Here is a 21,556-nt window from a genome sequence, read left to right as displayed (position 1 = left end):
CTATGATTTGAAAGTTGCTGATACAGAAGCAAAATCACCAGCCAATAATGCAAATATTTAAAACTGCATCAGCACATTAGCTGTCCTCTGAGGCTGAAGACAGACCTGCATTATTACAACCTCTTAAACAGCAACTTTAAAAATATTTTTTTCTAATGATTTCTACTTAGGTAGGAAGGAATTTAGATGCATTTTTTTACTGGCGAAAGTTGAAAGTGCTTTTGAAAATTATGCTGAAAGTGTGTGGTATTGTAATCCAGTATGAAAATATGATTTCAATGTAGCTTCATCTAGAGAGAGGACTAGCAAGCAACATGAGTGTCCTCAGCATCCAGATGTTCTGCTGTTTGGAGGATTTTATTTATTTATTTATTTTTCACAATAGACAGATGAGTTTAGTGTTAGTGGAAGGGGCTCTCCTGTGATATTCATGAGGGAGGACTGCTGTCAACCACAAAAGATGACTTGAAGAATCAGAGAAAAATGTGCATGCAGTGATATCATTACCTCTGATGTGATTTCTTTAACAGATACTTGAATACTATTTGGCACTGTGATTTTAACTCAATAAACATTCAGAAACATTCAAAAACCCACTCATGTGATTTCTTCTTTTGGAGCAGTACAGATTGATGTCTCACTCTAAATTGTGAACCCTGTGTGTGTGTGTGTGTGTGTGTGTGTGTGTGTGTGTGTGTGTGTGTGTGTGTGTGTGTGTGTGGGTCTATATATGTATCGTTCATATTTGTGAATCTGGATTTACGCTTGTGTGCATCTGTACAGTGTTCGTGTGCAGCTTGTGTGGATTGGTGATGAGTTTCTTTTCCGTCTTGTGCTTGAGCTGCGGTGTCACGTCTGTGATTGTGATTATTTGAGTTTATATCTTTGTGTTACACCCAGCGGATCACTCGATCACCAGTCCCGGCGATAAAATGCGTGTGCTACACTTGTGGATGTGAAAAGTAAATTTAACAAGCCCGTGTGTATTATATGTGTCGCTGATTTCACTGCTGGCCGCTCAGTCCACACCAGCCATTTCTCTGTCACCCATGCAATTTACCGATTATGAACATAACCCTGAAATATATCTGTTGTGTGTCTTTGATGTCACTCCGTCTGTCCTGATCGAGTCCATCAGTCAGTGAGTTCTCTGGCCTCTCTCTCTTTCTCTCCCTCTCTTATTCCCCTCTGCCCTATCTTTGTTTTCTTCCCGTGTGTGTGCTTGCAGCAGTCAGTGTGTGAGGAGATGATGCGGGAGCTCCAGGGCATCGTTCTGTGTCGCGACAGCCTGCAGGCGAGGCGCCGCCGGGCGGCATCGATGCTGCGGCCACGGCCCTTACCTCTGGAGGAACGTCGGGCGCGAGCTGCCGCTGTCAGCCTCAGCAACGGAAAACTGTGCGGGGGCACGGGACTGCCTGAACCCCTTTCCCACAGACTGGCGCAGGAGGCTGCCCTGGTCGCGAGGGGGTGCAGCCACATCCGCATTTGTCCCGAGTGCAGACGCTTCCAAGGACTGAGGATGCGCCCCACAGGGGGCCCAGGGGCCCTCCCATCTCCCACTCACAGTGAGGAGAGCATAGAGTGGGACAAGACCACAAATAGCAGTGAACCTGAATAACGCCCCACAATTCCAGCAGGACTGCCTTTCCCAGCAGCCACCTCTCTTCTTTCCAGGGATCAAAGATCATGTGGCATTTTAATTCCGCCATCCAGAGTTTATTCTTAAAGGACAGGACAATGCTGTGGACTTTCTTTTACCCCTGAGGCGACCGCCAGCAGTGAGTTTTTGGAATCTCTCCTTGGGCGAACTTTTTCCTTGGTCATAGGAAAAACTGATGAGTCTGTCTCGTTGTGGTCTGTCCCTGGTGGCCCTCTGTACCGTGTAAAACAGGACAGACAAAAACAGCTACGGGGCATTTGTACTATGCAGTATTTCCAGTCATTTATCATTGTGCTGTTTCTTTTCTTTCCTTTTTAAATTATTTCTGTCCTCTGTTGGATTATCCGTACTGAATATTGTTATTCTATTGTTAAAAAAAAAAAAAAAAAACTTTAAACAAGGTCCTTTTTTATCTGACAATTTACTCTAGGAACGTATATTGCCTCTGAAGAGCTGCAGAGATGGACAGACTAATGCAAGGTCAACCTTCACGTTCTTTTGTTTTGAAAGTGCCAAAAACCACAAGCATCATCTTGTGGCTGAAGAAAGCACCACAGCCTTGAGAAGACGGCAAACTCATGTGAACATAGAAAACAAAAGGACAGACATGCGTACACAAAGACTCCTTTTATAGTAGTGATATTCTATTAAAAAATGTTTTAACTGTTGGGATCTCTGAAAGACAGTGATGCATGTCCAGAGGTGTTGGCCAGTGCTCACAGAATGAGTCATCCTGAAGTGGTTCCAGGGTAGTCAAGTGAACTTAAAGAAGGATTTTCTCTTTTGAATACCTGCTTAAAAACATGATGTCTACGCACACAAACGTACATGCACAGAGACATCCTCTTATATCATCCCTCTTCTGTGCACTGACATTACTTTCTCCTCCATCTGTCCTCCATATCTGACACATTTATTGTCCTTGCACCAGTCCCCTTTATGCTCTCTTGCTTACAAATACATCCATTGTAAGTTATAAGACATCATTTTTTTCCTTTTTTTTCCAGCTTACATATTCAGTATGTGTATCAAACCCAGCATATATTAGAACCAACCAAAAACAAAGTCCTTGGTAGAGTGAAGGGATTTTTATATCAGCAGTTGGCTTGGCTTGTTTTAAATGTCAGTGCAGTTAAACTTTTATTGAAAGTGATGTTTTACACACTGCTCGGAGGAGACAGCCTGGGTGCACTCTGACATTTTGATACTATAATTTTTGCAAAAAACCCCAAACCAAACTTAGAATACATTAACCAGGCTAAAACGTGGCGGATATTTAATGCAAAGTGATGCAGAAGGAGCTGAAACACACTTCTTTTTCCTTTCCCCACTACCAAAGTATTTGAAATGATTAAAGTCAGTTACCTTGATTTGCTTTGCATCAGCCATAACTTGAAGAAGTGAGGTAACAAGAATCTACCACCAGCAACAGGAGTCTTAAAATCTCCTCACTTTCTGCCTGCATTACAGAGACATATGGCTTATTTTCCTGCTGTACCGGCTGGTTTGAAGGTGTTTCTGTACGATAGCCCGACCGTTGCACAGCGAGAATCAACGGTCATCCAGCTGTCTGCTCCGCTTCTTGCTTATCTTTGATGTGCCCATCATTTTAAATCTGCCCATCAGGTTCTGTCAATCACCATCCCTCAAAACCAGGCTGCCAACTCGACACAGCTTGAAGGTACCGCTGCAGCGTCTCTTGTTCTTTTATTAGCCACGAATGCTTTCTGTCTCCATCCTTTTTCATCTGCAGGTTTTCATGCTTGGAAATTCATGCATATTATCATTTATCATCCTGTAGTGGAACACAACATATTTTGATCACTCTGTCATTTAAATGAACATTTCATATTCACGGCAACAAACTCTGCACATCTTCAAATACAGTACATCTAATCCTCCAGTAGGAAGCTGCTGTGTTATCGACCCACAGAATTGTGTGTATTTACAGTATAATCATCGATATAATCATGGAGGTGCCCGGTAATGTGTGTTTTATTATTGCAGCAGTAAACTCATTTGGTGTTCATTATGTTCATAGAACAAAGAGGTGTGCACTTAGGTGTGTGCAATGATTTAATGGAAACATTTAAACACACACAGACACACACCATGCAGAGTCATTCCCAGGGTCCTCACAAACAGTTAATGTACACTTTCTATAGTTCCTTATATAATAACAGGTTCAAATCAAATTGCCAAGCAGATGGCAAAGAAAGAAGACCCACAATTCATTGTTTTTTTAATGAAAGGCATTTCTATCCATTTGCTGAATGTCCCTAAGAAACTCATGAGAGTTTGAAGGCTCTCGCTGCTCTCAGTGCTAACTTCTTAAACACTCAAAACATTTACAGGGGGTGCTAAATCAAGCGTAGTTGGAATGAGATTGCCAATTACCTTGAAGGCACGAAGAGCAGTAGAGTAAGAATTAAAACAAATCCCTCAGAAACACTGGGCGACCTTCTCTGGGAGACCACTGAGAGAGACGGCTCGGTTTGGCTGCTATGTTTTATATGCTTTATTTTTCTTATGTTGACATTTTTATTCCATTATAAATACATTTCTTAAAACAACCTCAATTCTCTGGGATTTCTGGCTTTGTCTCCTTTGTTTTTTTTTGCTGTGATGTATTTGACCTTCTGGGCTGTTTAGATATGTCATGCTAAATAGCTTCTGAGTGCACTTTCTTTCTTTTTTTTGGTTTTTTGGGGGTTTGTTTTAGGTGAGGAGGGGGGTATTATACAACCGGGAGAAATATGCAGAGCACGCAGCTGCTTTGTTGTGACATATACGCATGCAGAGAAGCATCAGGGACGTATGGGTTTCTGGATGAGTACACAGAACAACTATCGAGTGAACCAGAAGGATCTGATGCACCCACATCTCGTTTCTCCCCCATAACTGAATTAACGTCTGCTCACTTGTGAATCCTTTGAACAGCTGAGAATTTGTGTGGGTAGGCAGTCTAACAGAGGCTAATGAGTTTAACAGCTCGCTCATGTGCTGTATAAGCGTCCACTCACTCGTAGCCCATCTATCACTGTGATTTTTCAGTGGATATTTCCGTCTCCTCGGGACAGTGATTGAACGCCACACAACACCCTTGGTCTGATTTATACTTGAATTCAGACTGCATCTCCCTCTCCTCCTCGAGTGCCTGCCTCACAATCTTCCCATTGCAGCGTTGGAGATGACAAGTTTTCTTTTCAGTTTGTCACCACCCACAGCACGCACACACATGCATTAAAAGCGTGACACACTAAACACTCACCGCCACCTGTATGTCACAGCTGTGTCAACTTTATTTTATCGTGCTTCTGCTTTTCCTTTTTACCCCTGGTGCTCCAGGTTCATAAATTAAGCGCATCTCTACCCACCCTCTGCCTAGCTGCTGTTGGATTTATGGAGCACATGATGAGCATTGAGTGCCTGCAGAGGTGGGTGAACAATCTACTTCACTCCTCGAGCTCACCCAGCTGTAGCACATAGCAATACCAGTTTCCTTGTAGTTGATTGCTGTCGTGCAAGGATTAAGGAATTACAGTGTACTGTGTAGTCACCCTAACAGCTAACATCCACATACACTTGGAAGAATAGCTTGTTCCATGTTTGTTTTTTGCTTCTTTTTTGGGGGGAACCTGCCTATAACATTTTGGGATATTGAGATTATTTTAAAAAAAAAATTGTCTATACTGTTGCATTTAGTATGACTTTACTGCCTTTTTAAAATGGTAATTATTGAATCTATTCATTTTATTCCTGCTAATATTGCATCCCTCTGTCAAACAATTGCTTTTTCCTAACAGACACCAGATTTTCCAGGGCTGGCAGTATTCATAACAGCTACATAAAGACAGAAAGGCACTGCTACACATTTTTTAGTAAGCGCTTTCCTGCTGATTTTATTATTTGCAATTAAGTGATTGCAATTATTTGCAGAAGGCTTCTTGTTGTTGTGTGCTCAAAGAAAAGGTATTCAGAGTGCAGAAATTCTCTATAAGGTGAGATGCTGTCAGGGCTGTTATACAGCCTTTTGTTCGCTGACAGTTGTTGAACATATTGACCAAAACATCTTGACATTGTTTGTCTTTCAGAGAAATAAAATGGAGCTTCATTTCCTTTGTGTTTGTTCCCTCACTTTTCACTCCTGCCTTGATCGATGCCCCACAGAAGAGGAGGCATTGATCACCTATTTGTGTGCGAGTGGGTGGGTGGGTTAGAGAGAGCATGCGTTTTGTGTTTTGTTTTTGGGTTTTTTTGTCCTATGTGATTTCTCTCATGCACTTGGCAACACAGGAAATCACAGCCTTGGCATTTTGTTGTATTGTTACCCACATACTTGACAAAGGCGGTACACAGCCAAGTCAAATTCCAGTGGAAGCATAGCCGACAGCACTCTCTGTCACATACCCACCAGAAAAATGAAAGTAGGATCCTGTTCTTACAGAAATCCGTCACGTGGGTACTTAATAACAAAACCAGGCTGGATTTTGATTTTTGCTAATAGCGAGTTACAAAAGTCATTTGTTTTGGCCAGATCGCTGGTCTTTGCTGACCCTGGATGAAGGTTTCAATGACAAAGATAAATATCAGTCCATTTCTGTAATGGCGCCATCATTTGCACAGCATCGTTTGTCTTTGGGCGAATGCTCCGGTGCCAGAGTTCAAATTAGAATCTGTTCATTAATCGTGTTCATGGAGGACAAAAATGGTACGTTTGTTCTGCCTGCTAGAGAATGTATAGAGAAAGGTAAACCCACAGGGAAAAGATACACCTATTAATGGGCTAATGATATATAGTACTAGCAATTACTAGTACTATATATATATATATATATATATATATATATATATATAGTACTAGCAATTACTAGTACTATATATATATATATATATATATATATATATATATATATATATATATATATATATATATATATATATATATATATATATATATATATATATATATATATATATATGATGAAGTGCATTGGTCTAAATATTGTGCATTAGATCAGCGGTCCCCAACCTTTTTTGCGCCACGGACCGGTTTATGCCCGACAATATTTTCACGGACCGGCCTTTAAGGTGTCGCGGATAAATACAACAAAATAAAACTAGTACCGGTACCGAAAAAAAGAAGATTTATTCATAACACACGTGAAAAGACCCAGGAAAACCGAGTTAACGATAAAAACGATAACAAAATAACGCTGAAAACCGATAAAAAACCCTGAAAACCATACATTTCACACCTGAGCCTCAACTCTCGCGGCCCGGTACCAAACGACTCACGGACCGGTACCGGTCCGAGGCCCGGGGGTTGGGGACCGCTGCATTAGACCAGTGTTATGTATTGCTTTATACCACTTTTCACTTTTGACTCAATATATATCATACAGCTTCAGTACTGTGCAAAAGTCTTGAGCGCTCCCTGATTTCTTGGGAAATAGGTGCATTGAAGAATGTGCAAAAACATTTGGTAATACCTTATATAAGACAAAAAACAGTTTGCACAATATGATCGCCTTAATTCTTCAACACAGCCTTAATATCTTAGGCAAGCTGTAGGGCCATTTCTTTAAGTAATCCTCAGGAATAGTTGTCCAGGCTTCTTGAAGGCCATACAAAGCTCTAAATTGGATGTTGGCTGCTTTTTGTTCCTCTGTCAAGATGATCCCACACTGCTTCTGGGGAGGCCAATCCATCACTGATAGTGTTCCATTTTGCGTTTTTCTGTCCAGGTATGCTTTTACTGCATTGGCACTACGTTTAGGATTATTCTCATGCCGAAAAGTGAAGCGACTTCTAATCAGATGCTTTCCAGATGGTATTGAATGGTGATTTAAAATGTGAAAGTCCTTCTCTCCCTTCATACATGACAAGATTTCCAACACCACTGGCTGAAATTCAGCCCCAATCCATGACTCCTGCGTGTTTCGCAGATGGCTGTAGACATTCACTGTTCTACCATCAGTTTCAAATTTGGACTCATCTCTCTATAAGACCTGTTGCCTCTGATTTTCATTCCAGTGCTTGTATAATTTGGCATACCTCAGACTCATCTCCCTCTTTCCCTTCTTTAAAAATGACTACTTGACAGCCACCCTTCCACTGAGACCGTTTCAGATGAGGCTTTAGCAAACAACAGATGGATCTACTGAAGGGCCACCATTTCTCCAGTTTTTAAGGACACACTACACATCATGCAGACATATGCAGTGTTTTCAGCTAATAGCTCTTTAGGGATCAACTTATTGGCTAATAAAATACTATTTTATCCCTGTCAAACTTTCTTATCTTTAGCATCTTTTCAGCAATTTGAAGAAATGGGAACAAATTTTGTGATTAAATGATTCATGGTTCAGTCTTAAGTGGCTTTACAAACAAAACAATAGTCTTCTGAAAATGGACTGGATTGAAAATGAGTGAAAAAGCAGCTAAAGTCCAAAGAAAAACTCTAAGGACCTTCAGAAAGCCTGGAGAAATATTGCTCAAGACCACTTTTAATAAAAATCTGACTCCTAGGAAGGAAAGTGTCAAAAATTGGGGGGTAGCTCAAGACTTTTGCACAGTATTCCATGTAAAACAATTTTTTTTTTCTTTTTGATGCTTAAACTGTATTTGACTTATCAGTGCTTGCTAATACATCTTACATCACTGACTGCTGCAGGGCTCATAACATTTCCACTATGGGAAGATAAGGCACAATGTGCCAATCGTTATTTTTCTGCACCTCCACTAACAGGTGCACTATGCCGTTCTCATTTTAACTACTTGGTGGCTGCAGTCGACCCCAATAAGCCCTAAACAAACTGAAACGCATACCCTCTGAGGGCAACAGCTCCTGGTGGTTTGAGGAGGAAATATTGGTTTTCAGATAAAGGCCTCTTGAGTTCCTGCGTTAATTGGCCGTCAGAGCACAGAATTATCTTAATCCCTGAGTAAATGATTCATTACCCCACAGATGAGAGACTAAAAAAAATGCACTGGGCCACGAAAAAAGATGCACAAGTGACAGCCTTGAAAATAAAATGTGTTTATCTCGCTCCCTGCAGGGAAAGTCAGGTTTTATTGATGCGGGGCAGCTGAATCATATTTCCTGCATGATTAACTATTTTTCCCCTTGCCTTTCTCTTGTTATTGCTTAGTATTAATCTGCTTGATACTGAGCATTAGTTGTGGTTTTCTTTACATCGTGCATTTGTTTCACGTCTCCCTCGTTGTCTTTTACCATATTTGGCCTCTCAAAGGCTGCCACAGAGAACTCTATCTACACTGCCATCTCTGCTAGCATGCATACTTGTTGTGAAATCACAATAGTTACAGTTTTTTCACCATCAGCTTTATTCATTTTCACCACTTTATTGTAACCCCCAAATGCTTTTATGCAGCTTTTTTGGATTTTGCGCTCTTCTATATAGACAACAAAATACTTACTGTACTACTAATATTCATATAAAATACAGTATACACACTGTAATGCTCTAATAGCAACTGAGTGTCAGTGGCCACCATCTTCCTGACCACAAGCAGTCATTTGCTACATCTAGTGGGCGCTACATGCCACTACATGGTGATCTACTTCCTATTCTGTATTCTGCTGGTAAAATATATATTAACATCCATACAGTTTCAGGTGAGCCATACACAGCACTCTAGCAGATCAAACAGAGTCAGTGCTGTAGCTACAGCATTAAACAAACACATCTCACTGAGCAATAGCAGCTGTTCTTACTGTATATGTCAGGCTCCTGTATTTTAAAGATCCAGTGCATTTAGGCCAAATTCAGAGAGCAGCTCCTTGTACTTTTGATGAAGGGTTGCGCTTTCGTCTTCCCAATCCTGTCGAGTCGCAGACAGCTGGGAACTCAGGCTGTCGAGAGTCTCCTGCAGAAAACATGGGCAGCATTAAAATGCAAGCTAAGATTTTCCCTTCAAGTCACCGACTTGTCTAACCTGATTTCCCTCCCTTCTTAACCACCTTTATCGCTGATGAGTTGCAAGGGTGCACTGAAGAAGGTTTAATTAGATTCTGTGTCATACTTGGGAAGAGAGGAATAATGTTAATTACATATTAAAATCCTATCTCTGCGATCAGAGGCTGAGCCCTCGAACAGGGCTCTAAGCTTGACCACTTACCTTTGAAGATCTGAGCGCTGAAAATTTGCATGCACTGTCTGTAGCCAGCCAGTCGGACTCGGGCGCTAGCGAAAAAGGTCAACAATGACCCCATTCCTCATCCATTACATCTTAATGGAAAATCCTGCTTTGCAACCCTCAAGTCTTACTAACAGCATATAGTGTATGTCATTACTGTGGACATATAAACTTGAGTGCAATGCAGGAGACAGCAAGAATAGAAAAACTCCGAGGAAGTGTTTGCCCACTTCCTGGGAGTTTTTTTTTTTTTTTCATATTTGTCTCACTTAAATGTTTCGGGTCATAAAACAAACTTTAATATTAGATGAAGATAAAACAAACAAAAAGCTGAGTTCAGTTTCACCTACCACACCCAGTTTAAATTGCTGACATAGCTGTTGAATCAAGTAACAAGAACCTGTCTGACAAAATGTAGCAGGCTAAAAGGCAACATATCATGCCACGATTGACAGAAAACAACTGAGAAACAAAGTGATTGACATCTATCAGTCTGGAAAGGGTTACAAATCCATTATAAGGCTTTAGGACTTTATGGAAAAAAAAACTTTATTGAGAAAACTTGGAACAGGGTTGTACCTTCCCAGGAGTGGCAGGCCTACCAAAAAGAGCACTTCGATGACTCATCCAGGAGGTCACAGAAGAACCCAGAACAACATCTAAAAAACCGCAGGCCTCACTTGCCTCAGTTATGGTCAGAATTTGTGATTCAACAATAAAGACAGATTGGGCAAAAATGGCATCCATGGGAGAGTTCAAGGAGAAAACCACTGCTGAAAAAGGAGGGGCTCATATCACATTTGCCAAGCGACATCTTGATGATCCCCAAGAGCTGTTTGAACATTTTCTGTGGATTGACGAGACAAAAGCTGAACTTTTTGGAGGTTACCTGTTACATCTGGCATAAAACTAACACAGCATTTCATAAAAAGAACATCATATCAACAAACAAACGTGGTTTTGTGGTGTAATGATTTGGGGCAGCTTTGCTGCTTCAGGACCTGGATGACTTGGTGTAATTGAAGGAACGATGAATTCTGCTCTCTACCAAAAAATCCTGAAGGGGAATGTCTGGCCATTAGGTCACGCCCTGAAGCTCAAACACCCCAGGACAATGATACGTAGACACACCAACAAGTACACAAACGGGATCGTAACTAAAAAAAAAAAATAAAGCTTTTGGAGTGGCCTAGTCGAGATCTGGACTTAAATCCAACAGAGATGCTTTGGCACAACCTTAAAGAGACTACTCATACTTATAAACCCTCCAATATAGATGAATGAAAACAATTCTGCGAAGAAGAGTGTCTCAAAATCCCTCCAGTTTGCCACTTATCGCAAACGCTCAGTTGCAGTTTTTGCTGCCAAAGGTGGCCTGACCAGTTTTTAGCTTTAGGAGGCAATTCTTTTTTTTAACACAGAGCCAAGTAGGTTTGAATTTTTTTTTTTTACTCTAATAAATAAACGCATCATTTAAAAACAGCATTTTGTAAATACTCTGGTCATCTTTGTCTACTATTAAAATCTGATGATCTAAAACATGTAAATGTCACAAATATGCAAAAAAAATGAGAAATCAGGAAGAGGGTGAATACTTTTCTACAGTACTATTTGTGGCTTCTTTTTTACAGCAGTTTCTCGGTCATGTTGATTGCATAATTTCTGGTGCTGTGTGCATTGATAGTTCTGCAATGCTGCAAAGTTTGTAATGGAGTACTAACTTTTCTGAACTAAGCACCATATTTCAGGCCTGCTTATAGAAGAAAATTACTCACTTTGCATCAGAAGTTAGTGAGGGAATTCTCTGCCTGTGCAGCTACCCTTGGAAAAAACCCCAAACTACTCTAATGGTCATAAAAGGACATCTTTATTGATATGTACTAAGGTGTCAAAATTCAAATGTCATTTTATGGGGGAAGAATTAAACCACATGAATATTGTACACTCCATCTAGTTTTTTAGTAGTTCTGACCTAACATTATTAGACATAAACTGCAACAGTTTTCATCAGCATCATCATAATATCATAAGAATCATTTTTAAGTCACTTAACTCATATAAAACATCCATGACAGCTCTATTAGTGTTTGCTTAGTTTGTCATTTTAGACTGAATTATCTGCTCAAAGCAATCATACATTCAGGAGCTTGACTTTCAAGAAACTGGTGTCATCACACTGCTCTTTCAAGAGTCACACATAAGCTGCAGGCCTGACCAACAAGTAGAAGTGCTAGTACCTTCCCATGACTTTGGCGGAACTAACTCTGAGATCAAGTTCTCTGAGGGTTGGCCTAACTGCGCATACAAGACAAAGCTGCCCCACATTGTGCAAAAGGTTACCTCAAATGGGTATTTTTGTATACATGTAGGTTTTCAAATGCGTATTGTTGCCAGAGTGTGTGCTTGAACTGCCTTGTGTTGAAACTCACATGAAGGATCTTCTCATAGTCTGACTCCATGTTGTCCAGCTTTTGTCGAAGGTCTGCTATGATGGCATCCTTCTCCTGCTCCACGTGCTTACGCTCACTTTTCTCTTTGCTCAGTTCCTCCTGTGATAGGGCTATACAAATACAGAGAGTAAACTCTTATATGGATCCATTTGTTTAATTATACTTTAAATATAGATAGACCATACCAAGGTCTTCCTTCAGCTGGCTGACTTCCTGTTCCAGTTTCTTCACCTTGTTGGTCAGTTCGGTCTGCATGGTTTTGTACTGGCGACTGAGGTCTAGAATGACATTTGCGTCAGCTATTTCAGACTTCATTGCTGATTCACTTTGAAAAGCTAATACAGCAATCAGCTTAAGCGCTCAGCTAATTAGATTTTTTGTTCCTCAAAAATTACCCTAACCTCGGCAAACACACCCCTTGTCCTCACTCCCAAAGGGATCCGCACTTTGATCAGGTTATTAAAAGACAGACTAATTTTGGATTCGTGCCCCGTCTGTACCCACCCCAGTAGATGTCCCTGTGGTCTTGTCTCTCGTGCTGCAGCTTCTGTTCCATGTCTCTCACACGTCTCCTCAGGTCAGCTCTGTCTGACTGGATCCTTCTTAAAGCCTCACACTGTAAGGCTGCAGGAAGTCACACAAACACATGCAGGCACTGAACGTACAAACCAGAGGGAGCTTTCTTTGTTTTTTGTTTGTTTGTTTTCATAAGCAAAAGTGGAAATTACTCTCTTATCAAAACTTGTATTGATGCAAACTAAATTATCCATTAAACATGCCCAAACATGCAGTCAAGTTTTAACATGTGGGCTTTCATTTCCACTTGTATTGCTTTTAGAAGTTTTAAAATACCACAATATGCATATGTTTTTTACTTTTTTTCCTATCCTTTTATGGGCCAAAAGACTGATCTCTTAATAACTCACTTAAAATCTATATACAACCCAGTAAAATGGGACATCAGCGATTTAAAAGGGAACAGACATGACCAGGAATGGATCTGCTGAGAGTCATATTCAGTCTGACCCTTTATGTAATAATCATACAATCTGTTTTTATTATTTATAAAAGAATAAAAACTCAAGGCTCACCTATGTGATCCTGCAGAATGGCTATATCCAGAATACTGTGCCTACGCTTTTCTTCCACGTCATTTTGACCTGTAACAACACAGAAATATGTGTAAGAAATAGAAGATCTGCAGTCACAAAAGAAATAAAGGGATCTCGATTACATTTTTCTGGACTTTTCTCTGCGGTCTTTTTTGTCTTCTTCTTCGGGGACATGCTTGCTTGCTTGCTGCGAGGCTGCCTGTTCAACCCACGGACACGCACAGACACACAGGGCCTACGCTTACTGTATGGTGGTGAGACTCTGTTGCTGTGCACTGGTTGCTGAGTGAGCAGCCATAAAACAAAGTGCCCGGTTTAATTGATAGTTGAGTGACTTTTACAACAGCCAGTCACACATGACTGGGGAACGCGCACAGCGCCAGCTGCCTTCAGTATATGTGAAAGCGTCTTTTGTTGCTAGGGGTGACCGAGGCCCGAGCTGGGAGAACTCAGAGATGCACTCAGCAGCATCTCTCGGAGATTTTATGAATGCTGTACAGGCAGACGCGCGCGCTCGGTTACATTCATTTATCGAGAACGCGCTTTAAAAAGAAGGCGGGGAGTTTAGGGTTTGGGCAGCGGGGAGAGAGAGGGGGTGGGGGTTAACGGAAGGGGACGTACAGGAAAGGAAAGGGCCGCACATACACGTCAGAGGGGGGAAACAGAAAATGCTGGGCAATGTTTAAATCCCATAATTATTTATTCACCCTAGTTCCCGTCTATGACCGTGAGGCTTTCGCAGCTTTAAGTTCAACTTCCTCTCCTCGGTCGTCGGTGAGCGCTTTGTGTCGTCAGCCTAGCAGCCCGCAGAGGAGTGCTGACAGTGTCACACAGCCTCTGAACTTCCCCTGAAGACACGGCACAGCAGAAAAGAGCTGCTGCTGACAAAAGAGAGGAACGACATCGCGGCTTGGACGGAGGCGAGGACACGCTCGAGTCCTGCGAAGAAACCGTTGCCATTGTCCTCCAGCTGAGGGCGAGAGGAGCCAGGTCTGGTGCTCCGTTAATTAGCCTGCGTGGGTCCCTGCAGAGAGAGAGAGGGAGACGCTGAGCAACGCAGCCTGCTAGCTGCGGCACAGAGGGGGACTTGTGCAGGGTGTGAGTGACCGTTGGGCTTGTTTTATCCACAATCTGGACATTTATCTACCAAATAATCATGTTATATTTACTGATGGGAGCCTTTATCCAATAGTCATCTCTTCCTCCCTCATTTTACCCCCGTCGGACCCTGGCTCGGATTCGCCGCTCGGGCGCTGTCCTCACAGGGGGTACGGGATCACCATCGCCCGGTCCAACCAACTCCAGGCGGCGGTTCGGTCCCCCTGACCCCCTGCCCTGCCTCACCTCGCCTGTCTGCCGCTCTGGCCGACCCTAGCCGAGCCCGAACATGGCTGGGAACCTGAAGAAAGGCGGGGGGATCATCGGAATGATGAAGGATGCCTTCCAGCCACACCATCACCACCTCCACTCCCATCACCAGCCCGGGGCCGTGGACAAAAAGACGGTGGAGAAATGCTGGAAACTAATGGACAAGGTTTGTCAACGTTAAGCCGTTAGCGTTTGCTTACGCGTCGGATGGCTAGGGCGACTGCTAGCTAACCGTAGCTAACTTGCGATAAGCTAGCTAATCTTCGCCTGCTGAAGGTCTGTTGTTGCTAAGTTAGCTAACAGGCTGGTACAGGATATGGTTAGCTAACTTTAGCTCACAGATAACCTGAACTCTTGTTTTGTTCGTCATGTGGCACGCCACTTTCGTAGCAGTTTAATATTAACTGGCATAGGAAGGCTTAGTTTATTACTTGGCAGGGTTGTTAACACTTTCGGGTAACTACTCTTTAGTTGTGAAACCGCGGTGCATAGCGTTACATTGTTTGACCACGGCTAAATATTTTAAGGTATATCACAATCTTTAGCTCTAACAAGGAAGCTAGTATTCTTTAAATATGCCACATAAGAGCTGAATCTAACGACTTTGTGACAGGAAATTGAAATACAAGGGCTCCCAGCACTGCAACAGTGTCTCCTGTAGCTCGTTTATGAAAAATCTATAGTCAGCTGTCTGTCAACCCTTGAAAATTGTAATAAAATGTTTAGAGAACAAGAAAAGTACGCATTTTACGTGTCCAGCTATGCTCTTTACCAGGGGAGAGTCATCTCACAGCTTTACTTCTCGGAAAAAAAGCCTGCAACAGTTTGACCCCCAGTTTCCTGTGAGATTCACACACGGCTTTTTTGTTTCTCAACTTCCAACGCGACGGCATTATAAACTATGATGCCTTTGCAGAACTACTAGCACATTTAAGTATGTTTTGCTTAGTCGGGCCTCAATTAGCACAGACAAGAACACAAGTGGCAATGAAACGTTGATCTTTATTATCACCTTGTTTTCTGTGAATGTTCAACACTTCTGTAGAAAGATTGTCTCATGCAGACCAAACAAGAAAGAAGGGGGAGGCTGCTGATCTGATCTGCCACACATTAAACTACCTGCCACCTATCAGTTTGGCTCTTGCAGTTTACAGAAGGGATTATTTTGCCATGTTAATATGGCTTTACAGAAACTGATTGACTGGAAGAAAAACAGCCAGATAAAGGAATATCTTACCTTTAAAAAAAAGAAAAAGAAAAAAAAAGCTATACCACACGTGCCAAAAGTGATTTTACTCCATGGGACTGCATAAAATAGCAGCAGAAATATATTTAGTATTATCTAAAGTGAACCCACAAACCAACGGATACCACTGACCAAGACCTGCAGAACTATAACGCAGTTTCTCCTTGAAAACACCTCCCACGTAGAACTAAGTTAAATTTTGATCAAAACCGAGAGGCTGATTTCCCTGTTACTTGCTGTACCTGTTCTTCAAGATCTGTATCTGTTGCAGTGGCTAATGTTTATCTGTTGTCACATCAATTTTGTGATGACTGAATGCTCAGTGATAGCACGATGAAGAGCTCAAATCACTTTATGTTTTTATGATGAAGATATGGTTGGGTTTTTTTTTTTGTTTTTTTTCCCTCTGGCGGATAAAGAAAATGATTGTCAATTTATTTATAGGCAAATTGTTAATCAGGTAGTGGTTTTACAGTTAGGGCATGTATTTATACCTTCAATGTGTAACGTCAGTATTCTTAATTTAGCTTTCCTGTATTAACTATAAGTTAAAGTGTTACAGTCTTAAAGGTTTATTTTAAAACAAGTTTAACATCAGATCCTGTTCCTGTCTCTGTTGTTCCACTGCCACATCCTTTCGGCTAATTAGGAAAGTAATACTCTAAACTAAAATCAGAAGTATTAGCTACGGAAATGCGTTTAGTAAGATTTTAAGTTTTGGCCAATATCAAGCCCTGAATTTCACATCATAATCTAAGACAGTCATTTTTTTATTTAATTTTTTTTAATCAGTTTTATGCGAACAAGACATTGTTCTCTGTGTGCCAGTGTGGAGGTGTATAGTTGAAAGGTACTTAACATTTACACAGCTCTTTCGTCTCCTTCATTCTTTTTCATGCCTTTTTGGGACTAAACAAGTGTAGCAAGACGATGATCGCTGCTTGGCCTACAACATGGATTGACTCTATTTAGCGTATAGACACTGATCATAATACCACATTACCTTCTCCTGCTGTGAGGAATCATTATTACTCTTTTAACATTGAAAAGGTTTAAGGGACGTTGTCTCACTTGGCTGTACTAAATTTGTGTGAGAAAGCACTTAAAATGGCTGTTTGCAGCTAAAATCCCCCAAAATTCAACCAGCTCCAACTTGTCTTCGACCTGTAAAATACCTTGAAGTTCATGTGGAAAAATCTACATAATCATGCCAGGTGTAGAATCACCTGAGAGAGAGACAGACAGACAGAAAGATCAGTGGAATGTAATTTAGCTTGGAGGGGATCAGCATTTTACTTCAAGTCAGAAGCTTTACGCATGCTGACATAGAGCATTCAGCAGTTGTGACCTTGTACCAGCGCATGCATGAATTATGTTTGACTGAGGGTTGGGTACAAGTGTTAGCACTAAGCGCTTGGAGGCCTGGAGAAGGTTAATGGAACTGGGACACATTGTTGGTAATATTGGCTCTCTTTTTTTTTTAAGTTCTCCAACAGTCATGCCTCAGTTTGGTAGACTCAATCATTTTTATCAGCCAAATCATCAAGGTGTTTTTATTTTTACTTATTATGCATGAATATTTGTATAGTTTAATTTTTTAATCATGATAGTGGAATATGTTGCACGGTAGAACAATGTAGTCTATACAGCATAGATTCATATGCCTAAAAATAAAACTACATTAACAATTGTAATACATTTAAAAAGTTCGTTTTTCCATTGATGATGATTAATAAACCAAGTCTTTGAGCTCTGTGAAGTCTCATTACTTCCACAATGCCACACTGATGCCTTTTAAATGGAGGAAGCAAGGAAGTTCATAACGACATTCTTGTAATGCTGTTCCTGCCATATCTCTTTCTTACATTTTCACATGATCAGTGGACAATAATTTGGCCTGGTCTGCAAAGAATAAGCCACGTCCTGTTTTTGAGATACAGTTGTTCAGTAACTGAAGCTGACAGCCTGGCTACACAGATGTATATAAGCTCAGGCTGGAATCGGGACATGACACCCATAATGTTTGGCTGTGTGTTTCGTAATGATTCATGAATTGACCCGGCGAAGTGCAACACTGCAGTTAGATTTGTTGAACATTTTTGAGGATGAAACATGTTAATGCACTCTCCTGAATGTCTTCAACGTTGTCATAAACTTGGTTCCCCAAGTATGACCACAGTCATGGTTAACATGTTTTATAAACCCATGTGACAGATGATTGTCGCGTTCACGGTTCGGTTGAGTCGGTGTTCGTAGATCGACACTCGTGTTTGTCAAAAAAATTTGGCTTTTGTTTGCATTTGTGTTCTCGAAGTTGCTCACTTGAGGTTTTTCAAATTTGCAAGGCAATCATATCCAAATGTTAAGTAAAGAGAATTTGAGTCTGTCAGGCAGAAGTAGCATAGGATGTTCAAATTAAAATGGGGAAGTGTAAACTCATTAACAGCTTCTGTAAACATGCTCAAGAAGTGGAGAATCGCACTGCATAGAGGGACTACATGCTTAAAACATGCTAGTCAAAAGGGGGGTGGGAGGGGTGCAGGAATTCTTGTTTACAAAAAGTAATATCTTAAAAAGGAGAGCTACTGTAGGGTTAGGACTGTGCTCTACACCAGCTAAATCTCTTTTTCTTAAAGTTGAATCACGATGCACAATATGTATGCATTTTCTACTTAATGTTCAGTCAGAAGTCAAAGCCACATGTGACACATCACAGGCCCTTTTAGCATATTTTGAAGCAGCAGGTGCAGAACGCTATTGCCTCATAGAAGTTTAAATCTGCTGGTTAGCTCTTTGCACTCTCTCACTGAGCCTGTATAATTGTGTGGGTTTTATTCTGGTTGGCCCAATTTTATCTCACAGTTCAAAGACACAAAGGTTAAGTTGGCTGATGATTATAACTTGGTGGAAACGGCTGTCTCTCGTTGAGTTAGACATGTTATGGACTGGCTACCTGTCTAGGGTATCCGCCGCCTGTTGTGTTAGCTAGACTTCAGCCCCCTGTGACACAATTTGGATAAACACTTGGGAGTGTAAATCACCATCCAACTGTGTCTGTTGTGTTTAAAAATGTATATTTTCACATGAATGCTGCGTAGCTGTAGTAAATGAATAAAAAATACAGGCGACTAGCTACATAATTAATGTAGGTTTGCCATCTAGGTCATTCTGATAGTATGGTGATAAGTAAACTAACTTAAGATGTCACAAGGTATTTAAACTTTGCTACTCTGTCTATATATTCGATTGCATAATATACAGACTTGCATCACTCTGACTACTCTTAACTTCACAAAGTGTTTAGGGAAGTCTTTCTTTATGTCTTTTAAACTTTATTGGCTTTTTCTGTTCTGCACGTCTCCTGTCTAGGCTCACAGACACTACTTTGCACTAAAGATAAGTGCTCTAATGCAAGAAGAAGCTAATTTATGCGAAATTCTCTCTATATGATATAAATACTGCCTTAGTGATGTAGAGAGTGAAAATGCATAGTGACACACGGGATGGATTGTGCAGATTATCTTTCTGTTTCGCTGTCCTTTTAACTGTTCTTTCATCACTCACTTTCTACCACATCTTTTAGCTTGAGTTTTATCTTATGTACTCTTTCTAACCGTATCTTGCCCTCCCCCTCACATCCTCCCTTTCTGCAGGTGGTGCGGCTATGCCAAAACCCCAAACTGGCTCTGAAGAACAGCCCTCCCTACATCCTGGACCTGCTGCCAGACACCTACCAGCACCTGCGCACCATTTTGTCTCGTTACGAGGGCAAAATGGAGACTTTGGGTGACAATGAGTATTTCCGGGTCTTCATGGAGAACTTGACAAAGAAGACCAAGCAGACCATTAGCTTGTTCAAGGAGGGCAAGGAACGCATGTATGAGGAGAATTCACAACCAAGGTGAGAAAACTGGATGAAATAGATGGAATAGATGACCATCTTAATCGTATCAGAGTGTCTATGTTATAAATTATTTGCCTTCTCAAGTACAAATGCTCTTCTCAACCTTGCTGAGCTGCTGTGTTCATTGTCTTGAATGAAACGCATCTGAAACGGGAAATTTCAAGGTGTGAAACCTTCTTAATGCAGCAGTTCATTGTGAATAATTATGACAATGCAGGTACAGCGTGAACAATTGCTCCCACCCCCAGCCCCAAGGCTGGCTGTAGCTCAAGAAGCATCAAAACAAGAGGAAAGATGTGTTGTGGTTTGAGCATGTGAGCGTTTGTGGTCAAAATGGCGCTTAATCTACAGCTGCCTGCCTGCATGCTGCTTTGTTTTTGTGCCTCCATATCTCTACCATCTACTCGAGCATAGTTTCTCCATGTAGCTTATTTTACTTTTTTGAAAAGTCACATGGTGCCTCCTGCTTGTCTCTTTCTTTTGTCTTGCTTGAAGTATTATTTCTCTGTCTAGAAACAGAGTGAAGTGTATAGTCTGTCCCGAAAATAAGGAGTTGTCATGGCTTTATGTTTGGAGAGACTCAGATTATTGATAAGACATTCCATTTGGGGTTTTTTTGTTGTTTCTGTTTTTTGTTTTTTGTAAAAAAGAAAACAAGACAAAACAAAAAAAACCTCAGTATAAACTGAGGTTAGTGGTAACTGGCAGCCTCTCTTGAGGTGCAGACTATACTGGAAGAAGCTGATCTTCTTCTTTATATATTTACAGACGCCCTATTAATTTCAAATATGCTGTGGGTGAATGCTGTTGGACGTTGTTGTGATGTGAATATTTTTTCCTTTTACAGCAGATCATTCCAAATGACATGAACTGCCATCAGATTTTGTGCCTGTAAGGACTTTGTCCAGAATATCTTTTCTCACTGGTAGTAGGCAAGATGACTTGCAGCAGATTTCTTGTGTTGTCAAGGAAACTTTTATGACAGACTGCCATCTTCAGTAGATTTTGGACTGGTCTGTCATTAAATCACCCGAAGTTATTTGAAAATGGGCCAACTGAGACCATAGTCAAAGGACATAATACCCATTCTGATACCAAGTACATTGTACTTACAGGTAGTAGTCTTGCCTGAGCACACATGTGCTTCAGATGTCAACTGGGAAACTAACCATGGCAAAGTTTTCCAGGCATCATTTGTTTTTTCACAATTCACATTACAGAATGCATGTGTTAGTTTAGTCTAATGAAGACAGAGCACAAGTTCTACCCACACAAAGGGCAAAACTATTCATGTTTCTCCATTACCTTCAACACATAAAGGCACCTCCTTCCAACTCCAAGCGAAAAACCCTAAAGGTTCTCTGCAGCGTGAAGAAAACACAGTCATTTGTTTAAGCCGCCAAACTGAATAAACGGGTTTTCTATAGGACACAAAAGTGGATCCCAGCAGTAAGGCAGGAGGCGCTATCAGTAGTAATGAACATGTAGGATCCTGACACAGTACATCTACTTGTACACCAAGAAATTTGTAACTAATAAGTGCGATATCCAAGTTTCAACTGTAGGCAACTATATTTCTGCAAGATGACCTTTAGCATTTTGACTATGAATCTTTTGTTGTAGTGGTATGTGGATGATTCAGAGACCGGAGGT

General features: G+C 41.1%; 3 protein-coding genes across 6 annotated transcripts in view; 2 read left to right on the top strand and 1 right to left on the bottom strand.

Annotated features, from left to right (window-relative positions):
* grik4 (glutamate receptor, ionotropic, kainate 4) overlaps window positions 1-5,902 on the top strand; it is a 342,449-nt gene extending 336,547 nt beyond the window's left edge. For 2 of the 3 annotated variants that reach the window (XM_063492889.1, XM_063492891.1), the window contains one exon: window positions 1,229-5,901. In XM_063492889.1, the coding sequence (XP_063348959.1) occupies window positions 1,229-1,618 (390 nt within the window). In that variant the 3' untranslated portion in view covers window positions 1,619-5,901. Of the gene's footprint in view, window positions 1-1,228 lie in introns of all 3 variants that reach the window. The other variant, XM_063492892.1, reaches the window with a different exon arrangement.
* A 3,169-nt stretch (window positions 5,903-9,071) lies between these two features.
* On the bottom strand, window positions 9,072-13,814 carry drc12 (dynein regulatory complex subunit 12 homolog). Its single transcript, XM_063493207.1, has 6 exons — window positions 13,508-13,814; window positions 13,365-13,433; window positions 12,778-12,897; window positions 12,459-12,551; window positions 12,253-12,383; window positions 9,072-9,553 (listed from the first exon to the last, which is right to left on the bottom strand). Exons 1-6 carry the CDS (start codon window positions 13,557-13,559, stop codon window positions 9,425-9,427), a joined length of 594 nt encoding a protein of 197 aa, XP_063349277.1. The 5' UTR covers window positions 13,560-13,814; the 3' UTR covers window positions 9,072-9,424.
* The window catches only part of cbl (Cbl proto-oncogene, E3 ubiquitin protein ligase), a 35,599-nt gene continuing 27,855 nt past the window's right edge, over window positions 13,813-21,556 (top strand). The window contains exons 1-3 of one of the 2 annotated variants that reach the window (XM_063493206.1): window positions 13,813-14,483; window positions 14,651-14,919; window positions 19,653-19,900. In XM_063493206.1, the coding sequence (XP_063349276.1) occupies window positions 14,773-14,919; window positions 19,653-19,900 (395 nt within the window). In that variant the 5' untranslated portion in view covers window positions 13,813-14,483; window positions 14,651-14,772. Of the gene's footprint in view, window positions 14,920-19,652; window positions 19,901-21,556 lie in introns of both variants that reach the window. The other variant, XM_063493205.1, reaches the window with a different exon arrangement.

Source organism: Pelmatolapia mariae, linkage group LG14 (assembly GCF_036321145.2).
Source record: "Pelmatolapia mariae isolate MD_Pm_ZW linkage group LG14, Pm_UMD_F_2, whole genome shotgun sequence".
Taxonomy (NCBI): Eukaryota; Metazoa; Chordata; class Actinopteri; order Cichliformes; family Cichlidae; genus Pelmatolapia; species Pelmatolapia mariae.
Note: the sequence above shows the minus strand (reverse complement) of the source record. Positions and strands in the feature narration are given on the sequence as shown.

Coding starts and splice junctions, on each gene's coding strand:
- drc12 (XM_063493207.1), bottom strand. CDS start 13,559: ATGTCCCCGAAGAAGAAGACAAAAAAGACCGCAGAGAAAAGTCCAGAA. Junction 13,434..13,507: donor AGAGAAAAGTCCAGAAAAAT/GTAATCGAGATC, acceptor GTGTTGTTACAG/GTCAAAATGACGTGGAAGAA. Junction 12,384..12,458: donor CCAGCTGAAGGAAGACCTTG/GTATGGTCTATC, acceptor GTATTTGTATAG/CCCTATCACAGGAGGAACTG.